The 19,732-nt window shown below is 46.9% G+C and overlaps 1 protein-coding gene across 1 annotated transcript; it reads right to left on the bottom strand.

Moving 5' to 3' along the window:
* Positions 1 to 10,185: 10,185 nt before the first annotated feature.
* LOC101326640 (mannose-binding protein A-like) lies at positions 10,186 to 19,285 on the bottom strand. Its single transcript, XM_019925787.3, has 4 exons — positions 13,974 to 19,285; positions 13,470 to 13,586; positions 12,527 to 12,601; positions 10,186 to 11,884 (listed from the first exon to the last, which is right to left on the bottom strand). The coding sequence occupies exons 1-4, from the start codon at positions 14,155 to 14,157 to the stop codon at positions 11,511 to 11,513; spliced, it is 750 nt and encodes a 249-aa protein (XP_019781346.2). The 5' UTR covers positions 14,158 to 19,285; the 3' UTR covers positions 10,186 to 11,510.
* Between the last annotated feature and the right edge of the window lie 447 nt (positions 19,286 to 19,732).

Genomic DNA, 19,732 nt, shown 5'->3' with positions numbered 1-19,732 from the left:
AAACACCCAACGCAGCCAAAACTAAATAAATAAATAAAATTTATAAAAAAGAAAAAAAAAAGGTGACCCTCTGCTGGCCAGGGCTTCTCCACAGAGCCATGGGTGAGCCCAGCAGGCAGGGCTGCTATGGAATGCCTCCCTCAGAATAAAGTTTGAAACTGGCTTCACACCAGGAAGACCTATCAGAGGAAAAGGGGGCCAGCCTGCTTTCCCAGGGCAAGGGCTAAAATGAGATCTCCAAGACCTTCCTGTTGCAAAATCCAGCGTCTCCTCCTCTGCCCTCCACCTCCTCCAGCCATCGGCCGCATTTGACCCAGCTGATCACTGCCTCCTCCTTCCCTTTTCCTCTTCTGCTTGCAATTTTCTTATCCTTCTGGCTGCTCTGCATCAGTCTCATCCCTCCTCCTCTCCTGGACTGCTCCACAGAGGAGCTCGGGAGCCTCAGCTCCAGCTCCCCTCTCTCCTTATTCTCGCTCCAGGCTTGGGCTCATTCTCTCCCACGGCTTCAAATCCTTTCTATTGATACCTCCCCCATGTAGAACCCTGTTCAAGACCTCCCCCCGAACCCCAGACTCCTCCAGCCAATGCAATCTGGAACCCCGGGGCTGGGAGGTCTCAGTGTCTGCCTCTTGCTTCAAGCCCTGAGCCTAGGAAACTGCACAGTTACAGAGGGATGACCTGGCAGGGAGGCACCTTCCTCTCTGGCCAGATTGAGTGGCCTTACACCCAGTAGACTCCCCTCACCCCTGACCGCCCAGGATCTCTCTCTACCCATGACAGTATGACTGTGGTTGGCTCAGGGGAGAACATACCATCTGCACAGTCCTAATCCCTTCTGAAATGTCAGACACAGAGGGTGCCCAGCCATGTTCAAATTCATCCCCAAACCTCTTCCTGCCTGGCAGTTCCGGGAATGTTCTCCACTCTGCCTCAGAGATAATCTACTCAAACCCTTCTCATTTTACAGACATGGAAACTAAGACACAGAGAGGGAGGGAACTTGCACAGGTAGTACCGGTGCTACAGCTCATGAAAAAGGCCATCTGACCCCAGAGCTTATACTTCTGGCCTGTAAATTTTTAGGCCAAAGGCCTCTGTATATTTAGTTGATTTTATTGACACACTGCTGCAAAGGAAGATTTAAATGACGTCTGTGCTTAAGAAATTGGAATGACGCCTGGATGAACCATAGGCTCATGGGAGGGGGCAACGAATACCCCTCCCCCAGACAGGAAACCTACCACTCTTTCCTTTGCTCCCAGGCACCAGGAGGACTGCCCTCTCTGGCCCTTTCTGAATGCGACCCCCGAGCCCTACCTGTCTTCCCAACACTCTTGCAGCCACACTTCATATATGGGACGGCACATCTGAAAACAAAAGCCACACGTCTCAACAGCATGCAGCTCAGCCTCCCTGTTCGTATCTTTCCCCCGTTACTTGAAAAAATCCCCAATTCCTGGCAGCTTCTGAAACATAAACAGTTACACGATAACGAGCAAACAACTCTGCAGTACAAAGGCCTGGAGCTTAGAACAGACTTATTTGCTTTTATTGCAAATAAGAAAAACAACTGGATCTAGTTAAGCCAAAAAGAGGGTGTTTTTAAAGAACAGAGGATTCTGAATTGACTTACGAAGGACTGGGGGTGCACAGGCACCACTGTGCCACCTCCCTGGCTTCTGCCTCTCTCTGCCCATCCTCACCTCTTTCCCTCCTTTACACACCAGCTTCCTCCACCCACGTCCAGGTCTCTCGTGTGTCCCAGAGATCAGAAACTCTTGCTTGATATCAATTCAAAACTATGTAGAAATGCACCTACTTGTCTCAGATGCCCACCTCTGATCCAATCAGCTCACCCTGGGGGCTGGGGAGGAGCCACACTGTACAGTATGGCCACTGGGATCCTTGCGAGGTCATGGTGGTCTGGACAATGCTCTATGGGTGATCACTACTCATCCCAATATGTAAGCCAAGCCTATTTCTTGACAAGAGGGAAGGAAAGAGTGGCAGAACTATGTGACTGCACAGGAAGAAAAAAAAATCTCCTGTGTTGTTGAAGGCCGGGAACGCTGAGACCCCAAAGCCTAGGAGGAAGCTTCAGATCAACCTGCACCACGGGCCGCGGGGCTCTGGTTGGCTTTCCAGCGCAGAGAATAAGTAAGGTGGGTCATTTGGGTTCTGCAGACACAGCCCGATTAAAGCAGAGGATCGAGGCAAGTATTTCAGAAAATGCAGGTCCTTACCCATTCTTGAGCACAGAGGTCTCTCCTACACCATCATTCATGGGCAAAGGTCAACATAGAACTTAAACAATGTCAGCCCCACCCCAACCATAGAAGCCGTGTCCCTAGTTTGGTAGCCTAGGTGCCAAATGAAGCCAGAGCTGTGTGACCCTTATTCTCAAGAGATGTTATGACACTCGCAATGCCAGGTGACATCATGGGAGCAAGCTGGGAGCCTTCCATACCTGGAGAGGGGACAACCACACGAGGAAGTCCCTGTTTTATAGTATATTCTCAAGTTGCGTCCTGGTTCTCAACCCTCCTGTCACCAGATCAGCCCACATCCCATACTGAGCAGCCTATGGGAAGCCCTCTGATGTTTACTTTTCTAGGATTCTATCTTTGTTCTGAATTCCACTGACATAAAACACGGGTATTGGGATTTCCCTGGTGGTGCAGTGGTTAAGAATCCCCCTGACGATGCAGGGGACACGGATTCAATCCCTGGTCCGGGAAGATCCCACGTGCTGTGGAACAACTGAGCCCGCGAGCCACAACTACTGAGCCCACGCACCGCAACTACAGAAGTCCAGATGCCTAGAGCCCGTGCTCCGCAACAAGAGAAGCCACCGCAATGAGAAGCCCACGCACCGCAACAAAGAGTAGCCCCCGCTTGCCGCAACTAGACAAAGCCCGCGTGCAGCAGCGAAGACCCAACGCAGCCAAAAAATATATAAATTAATTAATTTAAAGAATACTTAACTTTAAAAAACAAATAAATAAATAAATAAATCACTGGCATTTGAGTTGCTTACATTCAGAGCATTCTCAATCACTATTACCTTCCAGATGTCCTTAATTCAAGTTTAATCGTGTACTGGATCTTTTTGGGTTACTCGTGTTTTATATAGTAGAGCAAAGATACCAGGTACCTATCAGAAGAAATAAAATATTAATTTATATGCCAAAGACTTATCCAGGCACTGGAATACACAGATGGAAACAGCTGGTCATGCCCTCACATATGCTACAGCCCTGCACTTCCTTAACATTAGAGGTCAGCTGTAGAATTGTGCTTCAGCAACGGGCAGTGAAGGTGCTCGAGGGGTAGATTGGGAATGAGTGGATGGATTATAGAGCCTTTTAACCAGGAGAATAGAGGAGAGCCATCTTCCTGTGAAGGCACCAAGATACTCAGAGACCAAGACACTTATTATTGTTCAATCTAATTGCCTGTGACTATTAGGCCTCTGTATAGCTAATAACTGGTACCTTTTGGTAGATTTTATTGTTTTTCACTGTTTCAATAAGAGAGGCCTTATGGAGGCAGGCGTTACCCTGTGACATGTATCCCTTCTGGATGGAAGCAGTTGAGGGCAAGTGCACATTTCTGAAATGCCCAATTTTCTGCTGCCCTGGTGAGCACAGAAGTGTTGGTGGTTATTAAGTTGGACGAGCCAGGATTCTGGACACCTGAGCAAATGGATGGAAAACAACTGCCCTTGGGGATCACCCAGATCCACTTGGATTTTGACTGGGGTTTGGGGGTTGTTACTGCAGCATGTGTAGCCCATCCCTACTGGATACATTTTGAATACTCACATATTTGATCTCCATTTACTTAAGCAGTATAGTCTCTCTCAGACTGCCTGGAGGCACAGAAGGACTCAAGAGGGCCCTGCCTGAGCAGAATGGTACTTTTCCTGTTTATTTAGTAAGGAGACAGAATGAATCAAGTGAATAAGTAGAAGAGTTGAATGAATGAAATCCTTAATTCCTGCTTATAAGTCTATTCGTAGGCCTGAAGAAAGTGCCTTCAAGATGCTTCCAGGCTCTTTGATATGAGGAAATAGCACCATGACCTCACTGCCAGACTTTCTGCACGTTTATTAACCCCCTGAATACTTCATTCACTTCAGGGGTAAGTGGCTGGGGCCAGGCCAGGGCCAAAAGGTCAGATGACAACTTCAGGCCAAGCAAACGCATCCTGTGACCAGAAAGATGGCCCAGGGCAGGAAAGGGAAGAAAACCAGTGGTGGGTTTTGTGCAAGCCTGGGATGCCTGGTCCCCAGCTACAGAGAGTCTGAGAGGGATGTGAATTCTCCAAAGATTCAACGCCCCCAAAAAAGAGTGATTGAGGCTGTGAGGACTTCATCAAATGATTCCAAAGCTCTGATGAAAGAAGAAACATCCTAGAACAGTCATAAACATTAATTTAAAAACATAAGGAGAATGGACGTGGTCATTTTATTTTAAAGGGTTTTAGAAAGCTAACATAGTTACAACAGTGTATTACTGACACAGGACTAGACAAAACAATGTAAAGAACCACAGACTCCCAAAACGGGTCCAAATATATATATATATATACATATATATCTTATATATGCCTGATAAAAATAGAAATAGAATACCCAAATTGTAGGAGAATAATGAATTGTTCAATTAGTGACACTGAATTAAAAAGTTAAGCATTTGGAAGAAAAATGAAGTCAGATTCTTTTAGTTATATATCAAAATCAAAATCAGAAGAAAATGTAAGTATGGTTTATGTAGTCTTAGAAGGGAAAAGAGCTATCTAAGACTATCAGAGAAGAAAATCCAAATAAAATATTGATATATCTACACACAAAAATATAGAAAACGTCTCTGCCAAAAAGTAAAACACAACATAAAATCAGAAAACTCTGATTTATTTGCAAAGTACATAACAGATAAATCAATAAGAAAATTAATATCTAAGTAGAAAAAATGGGATAAGTAAGAATGAGACGAGGGAATTTATAAAAGGAGAAATACTGATGGCCAATAGTACGGAAATATGAAAAAATGCACAATCTTAGTAGTAATTAATTTAATTTAATTTAATTTAATTAATCAAGTTAATCAGTAATAAGTATCCAAAATCTATGAGCTATAGTTAAAGCTATAGTCAGAGGAAAATATACTTTACTTTTGTTATTAAAAATTAAAAAACCATAAAAAGGTGCACTGAAAATAATTGAATTGAGTGTTCATCTTTTTAAAACAAATTTTAAAAACAACAAAAAATAAAGGCCAAAACAAATAAATATAAAAGTGAAATTAATGAAATATTTACAAAATAAAAGAAATGATCAATTAACCCTGAAACCAGACGTTTTAAAAGGCAAATTAGAAAAATATATCCTGATAAATCTATGTAAAAAAACCCAAAAAGACAAAACACCAACAGGCAGAGTAGTAGAGATAAAACAGGTGCTATAACCACAAACATGAGAAAGATTAAGAGAACTTTAAAACAATATATTCATCTCCTTTCAGGCACTGGTCATAATTAAACAGGGCAAGGATGAAGGGAATTTGGCATCTCTCCTCAGCCCTCCCTTAACCTTTACTTTGTGGCCTGGGGTCAGATTTGACACCTGTTGCCCTGGGGCTCCAGGGGGTTGACAGCTCCCTGGTCAGGGAGGAGGGAAGTGGCACTGCTTTTTCTCTTATCTGGAATTTAGCCCATAGCCTCAGTGCATTGATCTAGAATGACCATGTAACTGTGAGCATGGTCTTAAGCTGTCTGGGTCCAGGGTGCCAGAGACGTGTGGTCCCCCAGTGGGCGAGGACATCTGGCCCTGCAGGGTAGGGACTTTCAGGCAAAGGCATTCCAAGGGAGTGTAGCAACCCGGGGAAAGAGGGAGGAGAGGAAAACAGGATCATCTGAAGTCGAAGACAAGGGGCTCACGGGACCCCGCCTCTCACCTGGCTCGCCATATGAGCTCTGAGTTTGCTGGCCCTGTCTTAGAGACACCAGCAGAGGGCAGCAGGAGGCTGTAGCTGGCGGGGTACAAAGCCACTGAACCCGATAACCCGAGAACGGAGGCTGTGCCCACAGCCGTATTCCAAAATAAATTTGACTGCTTCTCTCATTGATCCAGCTTGGAGCTGAGTCAAGCTCCAGAGAAGGGAGTTGGGTCACACTCATTTGCGGGGAGGACTTAGATTCAGTCATTCATTTGTTCATTCTTTTCTTTATTCAACAGTTATTGAGTGTGCATGTGGTTCCCAGTCCTTTTCTAGGCCCTGGGACTGCAGAGGTGAGTGATCGAATTTCATAATAATCACAAGAGCAGCAAGAATGAACGCCTGCCTGCAGTTACTGCAGGCCATGCTAACCTCAGTGCCTTATTTGTTTGGTTCATTTATCCCTCATGAAAACCCTGTGGGGTGAGCACTGTTATTATTCCAATTTTACCAAGAAGGCAACTAAAGCACAGAGAGTGTATGTGACTTGCCCAGGGTCACACAGCTACAATGTGGTAGAGCCAGGGTTTGAATCCAGGCGGTCTGGCTCTTCGTTGACTTTGCTACACTGACATAACTTAAACAAGTAAATGGTCAAATTGATTTCAGGTGACTATAATTGCTAATAAGAAAATAAAATAGGGCATCATAATGGTGACTGGGGCTGGGTCAACCTTGATTCAGTGGTCAGATAAGGATTTGGGGGTAGGGGGTAGTGGTGACATACAATCCAAGACCTGGCAGGGGCGGAGGATCATATTAGCACCCAGACGGTCTCTGTTGAGCCCTAGCGGGTCCCAGGACACAACTCACAGCCACTTGCGGACCCTTGAGTCCATAACCAAGCACCCACACACCTTACCCAGAGCCCCTGGAACTACTCAGAGCCAATGGTCCTCAGTGAAGGGTGTGCAGAGAGCAGCTTGGACACAGGCTGGGGGCAGGGCAGAGGCTGAGCCCCCTAACAACAGGATGCTGGGAACTTCAAGCTCTGGGTCTGTTGGTTTTCCTACAGACGCTCACACACGCCCAAAAATACATGCGAATACCCCCAAGTCCATGTACACACAATTCCCCACCCAGAGTCTCACCTGCCCAGGGCCTCACCTTCTCTGACGCTCCCCAGGGCTGTTCCAGGCCCAGACCCACTCCCAGGGGTCACAAGAAGACCCTGGAAATGCACAGGGAAGGATTTCAGTCAGCAGCTGCTTTTTACTAGTGACGTCGATCAGCTGACAGGAGATTATTTCAGGTCTGACAATATAGAGTGAAGCACTATTTATATGTGATGATGGATGTTCCCTAGATTTGCTGTGATCATCATTTCATGATGTACGTAAGTCAAATCATCAGGCTGTACGCCTTAAACTTATACAGTGCTATATGTCAGTTATATCTCAACAAACATGGAAGAAAAAGTGTACAGAGGGAAGCAGGACGCCCTTCACCTCATGAAGGGTCTACAAGGAAAGGAGAAGCCTGGCTTCCTGGCTCTAGGCCCTCCTGCGAAAGTGAGGGGGAGGCAGAAAGCAGCTATGGCGACTATATTTCTTAGGGCAGTCGTTTCCCAAACTGACAAAAAACCCGGGTCACCTCGGGGCCTCGTGAACGTAACAGATTTCTGAGATTTTGATTCGCTGGGTGCAGAGTGGAGCTGAGAGCCTATGACTTTGGCTAGCATTCCAGGCAATTCTGTGGGTCACTGCTCTGAGAGCTGCATGAGGTGGCATAAGCGCTGTGCTTGCCAGGACAGGGCAGGCTGGGTTTGGGGTCGGTGACAGCCGGCCCAGCCCAAGGCGTTTGTTAGGCTAATAAATGCTTACTTGCATGTCACTGCTTTTGAGCATGACACTTGTATTTGCTTGGACAAATCACGGGTCCATAGTTAGAGATACTGTTCTCCTCCCCGCACAGGTTGCCACCATGACTAAGGGCACGCAGTCCAGGTGGAACCCCACCCTGAGATCCTCCTCGTTTCCCAGCACCCCACCAGCCACTTAGGGTTAGGAGGACAACATCAATTTTCAAAGTCCACTTTCCGGCATCTCCAGCCCACACTCCACGATAATGTTCAACCCCTTCCTGGTTAATGAGAAAAAAAAAGAAAGAAAAAAAAATCCCTGATTCCTGGCAGGTTCTAAAGCATAGTTCAGTTATACAATAATGAGCAAACAACCTTGACAGCAATGAGCAAACTGTGAACCCTGGTTCCCGCCCGCCTCTGACAGCCAGAGAAGGGAGGCAGGCTGGTCCTGGGCAGGAAGGGGATTTGAGGAGTGTGAGTGCTAGGCCTTCAGCTGGTACCCCAAGCCCCTGTCCTCTGGCTTGGGCATGGCTAAAATGTGAGAACAGTAGAGCTGGAAGACTCCAAAGAAAGTCTGTCCTGCGGGAACAAGGCCTTGCCGTACCAGGATCCAGAGTCCAGGCCAGAGCCTGGGCCTCGTATGTTGCAAGTTTTGGTAGTTATTTTCATTCTAGTACAGGAAGCAAATTGCAATCACATTGGCTGTATCTATATACCTTCATGGGAGACTGTTGACTTATAGACATAATTTAAACTCAAAGTCCCCATCTCAAGAGCAGGGTGTGTTTGCCATTCTGACTCACTCAGACTGACTTTCTATAGAACTGAGAAATTGGTGATAAGTGTTCAGGGCACAATGAGTTTGGAAAAAATTGGCAGGTAACAAAAACGGAAGACAGTTCTCGGATCCTGCAGCTTTGCGCCCGAAAGGGCCCTGCAGGTCTGCATCTGTGTGTGATCATTGATTCATCCAGCTTTAAAAGGGAGAAGCCATTACTGACCAATTTACAGATAGGGAAACTGAGGCCCAGGGAGCCAGCATGCCATGGCGAAGACTCCTGTTTCACGAGAACAAACAACGGGGCTCAAGAAGTTGCTCAGAGTCCTGAAGTCCCAAGGGGAATGTGCTGCCCGAGGCCCCTGAGGTCTGTCCTTGGAGCACTTGGCTTCAATAGGTCCCCTGTGCAAGAGATGTCAATCATCATATGTCCCTTAGTAAAGGAAAACAGCCTGCCTTCAGCCCTTGAGAGAGTGAAAGAGATGGTCTGGACAGAATTCTTGAATCCATAATTTCCCTCTTGTTTTAGGTCTTGGGAAGCCTGGATGAACTGTAGTTTCTATCCTTGGACTCTCATGAGAATCCACTTTTAGGTTAACTCCACCTTCTCTTGAGCTGATTTGCCCACTGCTTGCTGATAAGAATTGGGAAGTAAATACAGGGAGGTTGTTGCCTCAATCCTAGACTGAGGGAAGAATGCCGGCCAGGGGATACATTTAGAGAGAGGAGATCTGAAAAGACGATCAGGTGCTAGATCAGGGGAAGAACCAGCTCCACATGTCCAAGAGCCTGGGGAGAAAGCGTCATGTCCACTGGGGATGACTTAAAGGTAGAGGAGCAGGGTCAGGTCTTGGGTGGCATAGAAAGCACTCAGAGTAGGAATGTGAGGCTCTAGTGATTGAGGGATGAAGGGGGAAGGGAGCACCATGGAAGGAACTAGGAGAAGACTGAAAGGGAAATGGAAGAATTTGAGCTCATCCACAGATTTTTATTGCATTTCCCTGACTGAGGGGGCACTCATTACATGCTGGGAAACAATTCCTGTGAAGCACATGACTGCGTCTTGTACACTGACCTTTATACACAGTATAAACAAAGGAGACAATCATCTCAGGGTAGACATGGTCCCCGTCCCCCCTTACATAAAATAGAAAGAATTATGTAATGGTTACCTGTCCATTTTCTCATTTTTGTCTTGGCAATGAGAAAATTCAGGTGCAACTTTCATGCTTGATTTTAATAATTCTCTTGTTCTGGGTTGTCTTACATGTATCTTCTTTCCTTCTAAAAACTTTCCGGTCTTTCCTTTTTCTATTTGCCATAACCTACGTTACCTAGGTTTCATATGTGCCTCTAAATTTTCGGCAGTTTCCCATTCCTTTGGCAAGCAGTCTGGATTTGAAGTGCAGATAGTGAATTGTTCTGCTGTACATCACGAAAGTACCCTTCTCACTGCCCCCAAGTGCAGTGCCTGAAGAAGAGCTTCATGAGGTTGAAAATTCAGTGATGTGACAGTCTAAGTGGGCCAGAGGCTGAGGACACAGGTACTGTCCTCCTCCCCCTGCCAGCCCCAATGTCTTCAGCACACCCCACCCCTACCCCGACAGCCTCACAGAAGAAGCACACCTCAGAGAGAACTCTACCCTATAATATTCCATGTGCAGTATCCCACCCACTCGTCCATTTGGTAATTCTTTGATGCACCCATGCAACAAACACTCATCAAGCACTTACCAAGTGTGAGGCGCTCCCTCTGGTAGTTCGGATACAAAGAAAAATAAGATGGAAAACTAATTTAGCAAAGATATTTCATGAAGTTAAAGTGGCCCTTAGCCCATTCATGAAATATTTTCAGTCTCATTTTGTGATTGGCATACAGCTGGAAGCGGAATTCACCCTCTTCCCCCAGTTTGCTGCCTGGCCTCCATAGAATCTCAGCTCCGTCCACCCTGAGATTTCTCGAGAGCATCCACGGTCATGAGCTTGACTGTGGGCCAAGACGGTGTCAGAACTCTGCTCAGAGGGGCGGTTTTATGTGCTGACTGGATGGCTGCATCCTTTGCCCCCCAGTGTGTGAAATGCACCTTTAGGGAGATCTTCCCTCTTGTCTCTAAGAATAATGGACCCATTGACCTATAATGGGATGAGGATGTCACAGAAGAAAGGGGATGTTGAACATGGAGGCATTAAGACCGATGATGCCCTGTAAGGAAGGACCCAGCCTGCCTGACCATTTGCCTCCTCCCGCGATACCGGCATAGGCCACAACATCAAAAGAGTCTCCTAAAAGCATGCGGGAAGGGAAGGCTGCCCTTTGTTCTCAAGATCACCCTAATGACCCTTGGGAGGCCACAGCCACTTGGGCAAGTGAGGGGATTCCTAGGACTATTCGCTGTCACCCATGTAGGACACTGCCAGGTGTCACAGTTTCAGTGTATAGCTCATGAACAGCTAAAAACAACACGCATGTCGTAGACAGGGCTGGGCTAGCCATGGGAAGGAGACTCTGACACCAGGTAGTGGCAACTTGGAAAAATGGGAATTGGATCTCTTGGAAGCTGAGACACTGCCTGCTCGGACACAGATGTGGACCTCCATTGATCCATCTGCTGGGCTGCAGTGTCCTCACTAAAAAAGGAGAGGGTTTGAATGTGCTTTTTCTGAGATTGACTCTGACCCAATGCTGTGCTCTTTGGCAGGACAGAAGGTGTCCTTTGCCATGGACTGGACTGGACCAGAAACCCTCATGCCCCACTGTCAGTCTCTTTTCACTTCATCCCCCCACAGTCAAATATGTCCCCTTGCTTTTCTCCCATCCCCATGAAGGAATGAATCAACACTGGACATGGGGAAACTGGCACTGAATTCTCTTTCAGAGCAGCAGGGACCTCAGCAGGGAGCCAAGGAGGGGGCGGAGGAACCTGCCTCTTCAGGCTGGGAATTCACAGATGGCCAAGAAGGAGGAGGAGCAGGAGATGTCATTCCAGAGCCCATCTCTTAGGAGGAGGACACAGTCCTCCCCTGAGCCATGGTTATTAGGCTCATTCTTCTTCCAGTTGCTGTAGCCCATCCTCCCTCCTGTTACATACATAAACTGGCCTTCGGTCACCTCATCTGTGATGCCCAGGAAAGCAATGTCAGGGGCCATGTCCTGGATGGCTTTGTTCTCCTCAGCATTCTTGGGGGTGGCCACGGTGGCCCCAAGCTCAGCGCACAGAGCCTTCACTTTGGAAAAAGGCATCTTTTCACCATTGGTCACGTAGAGCGTCTTTCCAGACTTTTTACCCAAGGAGAAGCTTTGCACTGAAATCACAAAATGTAGGTGGGGTTGACTTGGCTTCAAGCCCAGCCTGGGACAGCAGATGAAAAAGCCCTTCTCTGGGAACTTGGGAGTCTGGGGTTGAGCCCCATTCTCTACCACCTCTGGTGAGATCCTAGTAAGAAGGTGGAAGGCAAGTCCCTGGCAGCAAGCCGGGGCTCTCCTGGCATATCCCATCCTTAGGACAAATATCTGTTAAAAACTGTTCCAGTACAGGTGGACCTAGGGAAACATGCTTGAGCCCCACTGCCAGACATGGGCACCAGGATGAGAAAGAGGCATGGACCGCCATCTGAGGCCCGTGGGTGCTAAGGAAGGAGCAAAGATTCCAGAGTCAGCAGACCTCCACGCCATCCTCCTTCCCACTTCCTAACTGTATGCTGTTGAATGAATTATCTATACTTCCCGGACCTATTTTTTTCTCACCTGTAAATAAAATGGGTGTAATACCCACAAATAGGGATGGCAAGACGATTGAATAAAACCAAATTATGAGAAAATTCCCACCTAGTATATAATAAGTTGTCATAAGTGTAAGTTCTTTTCCACCGTCCCCCCAAAACCTAGAGCATTCTGGAGAAAAAAGTTAGAGTCAAGAACACATTGGGGACAGAAAAAAAGCTTACACTTTTTGATGTGATCCAGTTGTGATTTCAGGCTCCTTATCCGTCCCTCTAAGTCAGCCAGCTTAGCCTCGGCAACTATAAAGCAATAGGGAGAGGATATTTATTTAGAAGAAGACCCTCAATTGGAGAGCAGAGTATTTTGAAAAAAAAAAATGAGCTTACTGAAAAGTATTCGTATTCCAGAAAAATAAGAAAACAAAAAGAAGCAAAAGGGGAAAAAAACTGTATTCCTGCCTTCTCAGATATACTTAGTAACTATTGTAAACTATAACTCTGGAAATAATAATAATAATACCATAAACTATAGCTCTGGATCCTTTTCTTCATATACTGCTTAAATATTGCAATATTATAATTATTTATAAGAAAAGGCCCAGCTAATTTTTCTCCTTTTTGAAAACTTTTCTTAATCATATTTTCATTTCCTATTCTAGGCAAACTCTTTAATACGTTTATTATTCTGATAGGCCAGTGGACAAATATAAGTAAGAGGTCATCCTTTTGGTTTTGTTGTTACTGAATTTATTTTACTCTGAACTAAGTTGCTGTGATGTCCCCCATTATCCAGGGGTCCTATGAGGCCAACCCTTTTCATGCCACTCTTGTGACAACAGACAAAATCCAACAGCAGAGAGGACCAGTTTCCTCCCTTGCAGCCTGGAACCACGTACTGGACTGTTGCAGCTGAAGAAGGGCCAGGGCACATGTCCTACAGAGGTCTGCTGAGGGTGAGGCGGGCAGGGTTCGGAAGTCTATACCCGGGCACCAGTGGGAATCCCCTTGGGCCCCAAGGAACTGAGAGGAATGAGGGCGCTGGGTCAGGAAGCAGAGCTGAGCATCTTCCAGTGGGGCAGCAGGAGACGGGGCACCTCCCACCTGGCCCTGGAATTCCCAGGTCCTGGGTCCCCACAGCCCACATCACTTGCTGGGGTGAGCTCCTTACCCGAACTGTCTCCACGATCTCCTTTGTGGCCCTTTGGTCCTGGAAGCCCAGGATTCCCTATATTTCCTTGAGGCCCCATTTTCCCTGGAGGGCCCTGCAAGCCTCTGAGCCCTGGCCCTGTTGGAAGAGGAAGGAAATGTGACCCAGTGTCTGTCACTCATTCTCTTTCTCCAAAAGCTCAATATTTGATTGACCCCAAGAAACCACCACTCAGCTAGCAGTGATCCAAAGAAGAAAGATCCTCCTGCGTCTCAGGGGATGGCCTGTCCTAAGGGCCAGCTCCCTGAGCATCACCAATTCCTGGGTGGCAGTGAGGGATCCTGGAGAGCCAGAGAAGCATCTTTATTTTGGAGAGAATGCCCTTTTACAGGAGTTTTTCTGAGTGAATCGTCACCTACCATAATGAAAGGTGAGCCTCCTCATGTCTCTGTGCCAGATCCCTTATAGAGAACACCCTCCCGTTGGGGTAAAAGATTGAAGAAGTCAGAGCGGCCTGTCCTATACCTGGTTCTCCCTTTTCTCCCTTGGGTCCATCTCGCCCATCTCTGCCTGGGGTGCCGTTGGTGACCGGGATGCCACAGGTCACCACTGAACAGGTCTTCTGGGCATCCTCACAGGCTTTTGTTTCTGAGCAGGATGTTGTCACCACACACAGAAGGAGGACAGGAAGTGACAAAAACAGGAACATGGTCCTTACCTTAGAGTGGAGAAAGTCAAAGAAAATAATTCCATCTCATTTGGTTTGCTACCATCTCTGATGTGTTGGACCCTGTGCTCGGGGCAGCTGACACAGAGGGGGATGTCACAACTCTTGGCCCTGAGTTACTCCCAGGCTACTAGGAAAACTATTACTAGCACAGGCAAGATGTATTAGAGTTAGATCAGTGCTAAAACAAATATAGATGCAAGAGTAATATCACAGGGGCCCACTTTCCCTGGGGCTCTCATGCCCTGTGGGCCCAAGGCTTAGTTGGTTAGGCAGCCCTAAGCACGAAAGCCCACAGGGTCTACAAATGCCACGCAAGCCCTGTTCCCGATGGCCCGGCAAAGAGAGCTCATTTCTTGCATGACCTTTGGCTACTCTCCTCTCAACTCCCTTTCTTGAGGGCCTAAGTAGCCTAAATTTCCCTCTTCTTCTCCTTCCTATGGACGCTAAAGATAGACTCAAACTATAGCATGTGACCCATTGCTTGGCGGGACCTGTTTTACAACTTCCGTTGTCCCGTGTCGCATAAAAATCTGTTTTACACCACAGGGCCCCAACCACCCCCAGAATCACAGCTGTTTCCCCAACAACCTGTCAATCATCCTGTTTCATAAAGTCTCTACTTTGTGACAGGCACTTGCTGGGACTCGGGACCCAGAGTACCCTGAGGTATGGAAACTTGTTCTGACCCTGAGAATGGAACCTTCTTTGGTCATTGATCCTGGCCAGTTGCCACTTAGATTTACCTCCTTCCCTTGCTTTGAGATTTTCCACCGAGAGGCCATTTTTCCAGCCAGAACCCAGGCTCCTAAAATTTCTGTTCACCCTGGGCCCAGCAGGGTCAGCTCATACTCCTCCTGGCAGGATCCTCTGCATGCTTCCGAGACGCTTCTCCGGCTCTGTGCCCCCATCCAGCCATCAGATTCCCATCCAGCCTTTGCTCGAGCTGGTCCCCTTCCAGGAAGCCTCACAGCCCAGCCCCCATGGGCCTATCCGTCTGCTCCTCTCTGACCTCTAATTCCAACGTCCCTGCATAACTACTGCATCTGTCCTTGGCCACCTTGGCCTGTCAGCTCCCTTAACCCTTCCTTCCCTCCAGGACTCAGTGAGAAGTAGGAAGTTGGGAGGGAATTTTCTTTCTTTCCTTCTTTCTTTCTTTTTTTTTTTTTAGGATTTTTAATTTTTAAATTTATTTATGTGCTCTCTCTTTTTTGTTGTTGTTTTTTGTTTGTTTGTTTGTTTATTTTGTTTTGGCTGCACTGTGTGGCATGTGGGATCCCAGTTCTCTGACCAGGGATGGAACCCGTGCCCTCTGCCGTGGAAGCACGGATTCTTAACCACTGGACTGCCAGGGAAGTCCCGGAAGGGAATTTTCTTGATCAGATCTTCTCCACCTTCCCTCTCTCTTAAGCTCCCCTGATTATGTGGGAGGCCAAAGCCAGAGCTAAACATGTTGCTGGCATACACACCCCACTTCCATTCTTCTGTTTGGCTGAAAAGACCACCTTCAGTTTGCAGATGGTAACCTGGATCCAGGAAGGGCACAAGGCCCCAGGTCAGAGAGACAGAGGCCCTCAGGGGGCCTGACAACCCCACCACAGCCCCTGCCTGGAACTCACCAGGGTCAAGCCAAGTGGCCAGACTCTTGGCCGAGGCCTCCTCTTCTGTCCTCAGAAATGACTTACTAGGGGCCTCCTCAGAGCACAGAGGCTATGGCAGGGAAGCTGGTCCTCCAGCCTAGGCCTCTGGCAGATGCCTCAGCAATGTCAGCCCCAATTAGTCTGGTGACCAGGGACAGTGCTGGACTGGCCTTCAACCCCAGATTAATAAACAACCATCCTCAGAACCGCTGTATCCTGGGCAGTTCTCCAGGGCTGCTGGTGGGGTCTCCAGCTTAGCACTGGGCAGCTCTCTACTGCAACACCCCAGACTCCTCCCACTGCTCCCTCCCGTGCATCTGTCTCTATAGCTCTGCTATCTGATCCTCTAGAATCACAGATTCCCAGATCATAGATCAGAATCCCAGAGGACAGTTCTTTCCAAATATTTGTCTCTGGAAGGGACATGCATAGACATCCTACCAAACACGTGCTCATGCAGACACACATGTACAGGCGTACACCTGTGTATCAGTTGTTCTGCCTAGTTCCCCCTTCCATTCATATTTAATTTACTAGGAGCAGGAGGGAAGGAGTTAAACACCTACAGCACTGAGTCACCTCATTCCTCCCTTGTCATTCAGAACATTCGTCAGCTGCCCTGTCGGTGCGTCGCAGCGCTAGGCACAAGGAAAGGAAGTGTTTGTAGACAACTCAAATTCAAAGCTGAACATGGGCATTTGCACTAGCTCTTCCAGCTTAGGACACTTCTCTCCATCTTTGCATAATTGCTTGTTGTCGTTCAGATTTCATCTTAAATATTATTGCTGGAGAAAGGGCTTTCCCTAACCATTCTATCACAAAATTATAATTCTCTGTTTTAGTTATCTGCTTATAATTCTTCTCTATGTAAAATTGTCCTATTTCTTTGGTTGCATATTTATTGACCATCCCACTCCTTTAGAACAGGAACTTCATGAGAACAGGCATCTTGCTTCCCCACCTCTAAGAGGGCCTGGAAACGGAATCAACGCTCAAACATTTGTGGAACAAAGGAATCCTCCGGCATCGTGTCCTCAAAAGTGGCATCGTGTCCACTTTTCTAGGGCAGGAGCTGCATTTGATTCCCCTCCTTGTCTCCAGGGTGTAACTCAGGGCTGGGCACTTGGGGAGGATCCACTGAGAGAGTGAGAAGGGAAGCAGAGACGCTGAGCAGGGCAGACACCAGATCAGTCTGCGGCTCCTCCACGCCTGGGTTTCCAGGAGTGTCTGGTTCTTATCTCCAGAGGCTGATCAAGTGGCCTTTTTCAAGTCACTGATATAACTTTTGATTCCTGCCTTCCCCCAAACTTACACCCACTCTTTGAAACACTTAGTCTCACCAAACAACTCTAGAGGTTTGCTTTTTTCCTGCGGTGGAGCAGGGGTAGGGCCGCTTCCCTTGGACTCTGCCTTGTGATTGCTGCTTTCGACCCTCAAGAGTCATCGGCCCTTGTGTACTCAAGTCACTGTGCCCTGTTCAGCAAGCCCCCCAGGTTCCTCTTATCAAGGAGGCTGACAGGCACTGAGAGGGGCCCCTTGTAAAGAAGACCCCCCCTCAGGGCTGTGTTTCCTGATGCCATTGACACAACTCCGAAGGGCCCATAGGCTCAGAGGACAAAGAACTCTCAAACCCTACGGCAAATGAGCAGACCTCCCAGAAAGGTGGAAATCTGAAGCTGAGAGATTTACATACAACCAGGACCCTATATGTCCTACAGACTTAGAGGAAAGATGGCTTTAGAAGGAGGGAAGAGGATAGAACGGGAGGAGGGAGGGATATGTACTGCGAGCAAAGGGACAATAAGAAATACTTGACTCTGGTGGGACAAAGCCCCCCCTCGAGGATGCGTATCCATTGGGTCTGTCCTGTCATAGATCTGGGGTTTGAATTTATGCTTATTAGTATTATTTTGCTATTATTATTATTATTAAAATTTTCCCTTCATGCCAAGATGAAAAATTGTTTTTCAAGGGTCCCAGCTCAGCACAATCTAGTGTAGCATGGGGACGTAAAAGCAATGGAGGACCTTACCCTTAACCCAGGCACCTCAGGATTTTCTCAGATGAAGATCAGGTAAATTAGAATTCACCTTATAAAAACTACTGAACACAGTGAAAAATAAGTAGAGTGAAATCTGACTGACACAAGACTCAAAACTAGGCCTCGGAATGCTGTCAACTCTAGACAACAGATAAATTGATAGTTTTAAAAAGACAGTATAGGGCTTCCCTGGTGGCGCAGTGGTTAAGAATCTGCCTGCCAATGCAGGGGACGGGGGTTCGATCCCTGGCCCAGGAAGATCCCACATGCAGCAGAACAACTAAGCCCGTGCACCACAACTACCTGCGCTGTAGAGCCCATGAGCCACAAGTACTGAAGCCCGCGCACCACAGCTACTGAATCCCGCGTGCCTAGAGCCTGTGCTCTGCAACAAGAGAAGCCACGACAATGAGAAACCCGCGCACCACAAGGAAGGGTAGCCCCCGCTCGCCACAACTAGAGAAAGCCCTCTCAAGGCAACGAAGACCAAACACAGCCAAAAATAAATAAATAAATTTAATTTTTAAAAAGACAGTATAAATAAGGAATAAAGAAGGAATAATAAATAAATAAGGAATAAATAAAAATTAAACAGTGAAACTCGAACTACAATAAGGAAATAACTATAGAGCTATTAATAAAATTTCAGAAACGCTCGTTCTTTGCAAAAGTAAACAAATTTGGCAAACATAACCCTGGTGGTTTGAATTACTCTCCTGATTTCCACATTTTCTTTTCATAGAAATATATACCCATGCCCTTTGCCATGGTACTTTGCAATGCCTCCCACTGGAGTATGTGGAGTAAACACCCCAACCCCTTTGATATTTGCCTTGGCCATGTGACCGTGAGCGGACACTAAGGGAGCAGCAGCTTTAAATGTGGGAAGAATATGTCCCCAGTAGCCACTAATATCAGAATAATGAAATGATGTGGAGCGAACAGGAACTGCCCTGAAAGCTTGAAGTAAAAAAAGAGCTATTAAAGTCCAGCCATGCATCCATGGTTAATAGCACAGTCCCTGGAATCTGACTTCCTGTATTCAGAGCCCACTTCTGCCATGAACTGGCTGCATGATCTTTGGAAAATCACTTTAATCTCTACGTGCCTCAATATTCTCATCTGTAAATTGGGCGTAATAATAACGTCTGCATAATAGGGTTAATGAGGATTATATGAGTTAATGGAAGTATAATACCTGGTACGTGGTAAGTGTGATGAGAGTATCAGCCATTAGACCAAGTAGGGTATCCCAGGAATGCAAAGATGGTTCAACATCAAAACATGGTCCAGTTAACTCACTAATTTAATATATAACAAGTTTAAGAATCTTAATGCAGATATGTACAATCTTGAGGCTTGAAGCTCACCCTTTTCTCGAAACTAATACATGCTCTCAAAATTCTTCATACCTATTCTTCCCTTGGAATACAAACTTTCTAGGGTTGAGTTAAAATATAGTCCAAATGATTATTGTCCCTTAGTTTTGTCACTAAAATCTGTTTTATCTCTGATTCATCACCACCCTGGCCATAGAGTGGCGGCTTCTTGAAGTGAAGGGTGGACAGTGCCTCCTCTCTTATTTATTTATTTATTTTTTTTGCATGTATGGTTGGTAGAGAGAGTGATGGTGCCCAGGGTGGCAATACCTGCTCACAGGAGGCACCATATATCAGTGGGAACACTGCTGCTTCTCGGCCCATCCTAACTGGTTGTTGGGTCCCTCTGTATGACTGATTATAAATGACAGCTCCTCCCAGGAGCTGGTCCTTCAGATAAGGGGCTCTGTAAAAGCCTCCAGCTGCCTGCTCCCTACCCTCAACATGACATCAGTGAACACGTCACTTCATAGTCTCTTGCTCTTCAAGTCCCTGTG

The sequence above is a fragment of the Tursiops truncatus genome, chromosome 16, assembly GCF_011762595.2.
Source record: "Tursiops truncatus isolate mTurTru1 chromosome 16, mTurTru1.mat.Y, whole genome shotgun sequence".
In the NCBI taxonomy this organism is placed as follows: Eukaryota; Metazoa; Chordata; class Mammalia; order Artiodactyla; family Delphinidae; genus Tursiops; species Tursiops truncatus.
Note: the sequence above shows the minus strand (reverse complement) of the source record. Positions and strands in the feature narration are given on the sequence as shown.

Bases quoted from the DNA above. Each gene is read 5' to 3' on its own strand.
- LOC101326640 (XM_019925787.3), bottom strand. From the start codon at position 14,157: ATGTTCCTGTTTTTGTCACTTCCTGTCCTCCTTCTGTGTGTGGTGACA. The intron at 12,602-13,469 runs GTAAGGAGCTCA...ATTGCTTTATAG, and splicing joins AGATCGTGGAGACAGTTCGG to TTGCCGAGGCTAAGCTGGCT. The intron at 11,885-12,526 runs GTAAGCTTTTTT...TTGTGATTTCAG, and splicing joins ACTGGATCACATCAAAAAGT to TGCAAAGCTTCTCCTTGGGT.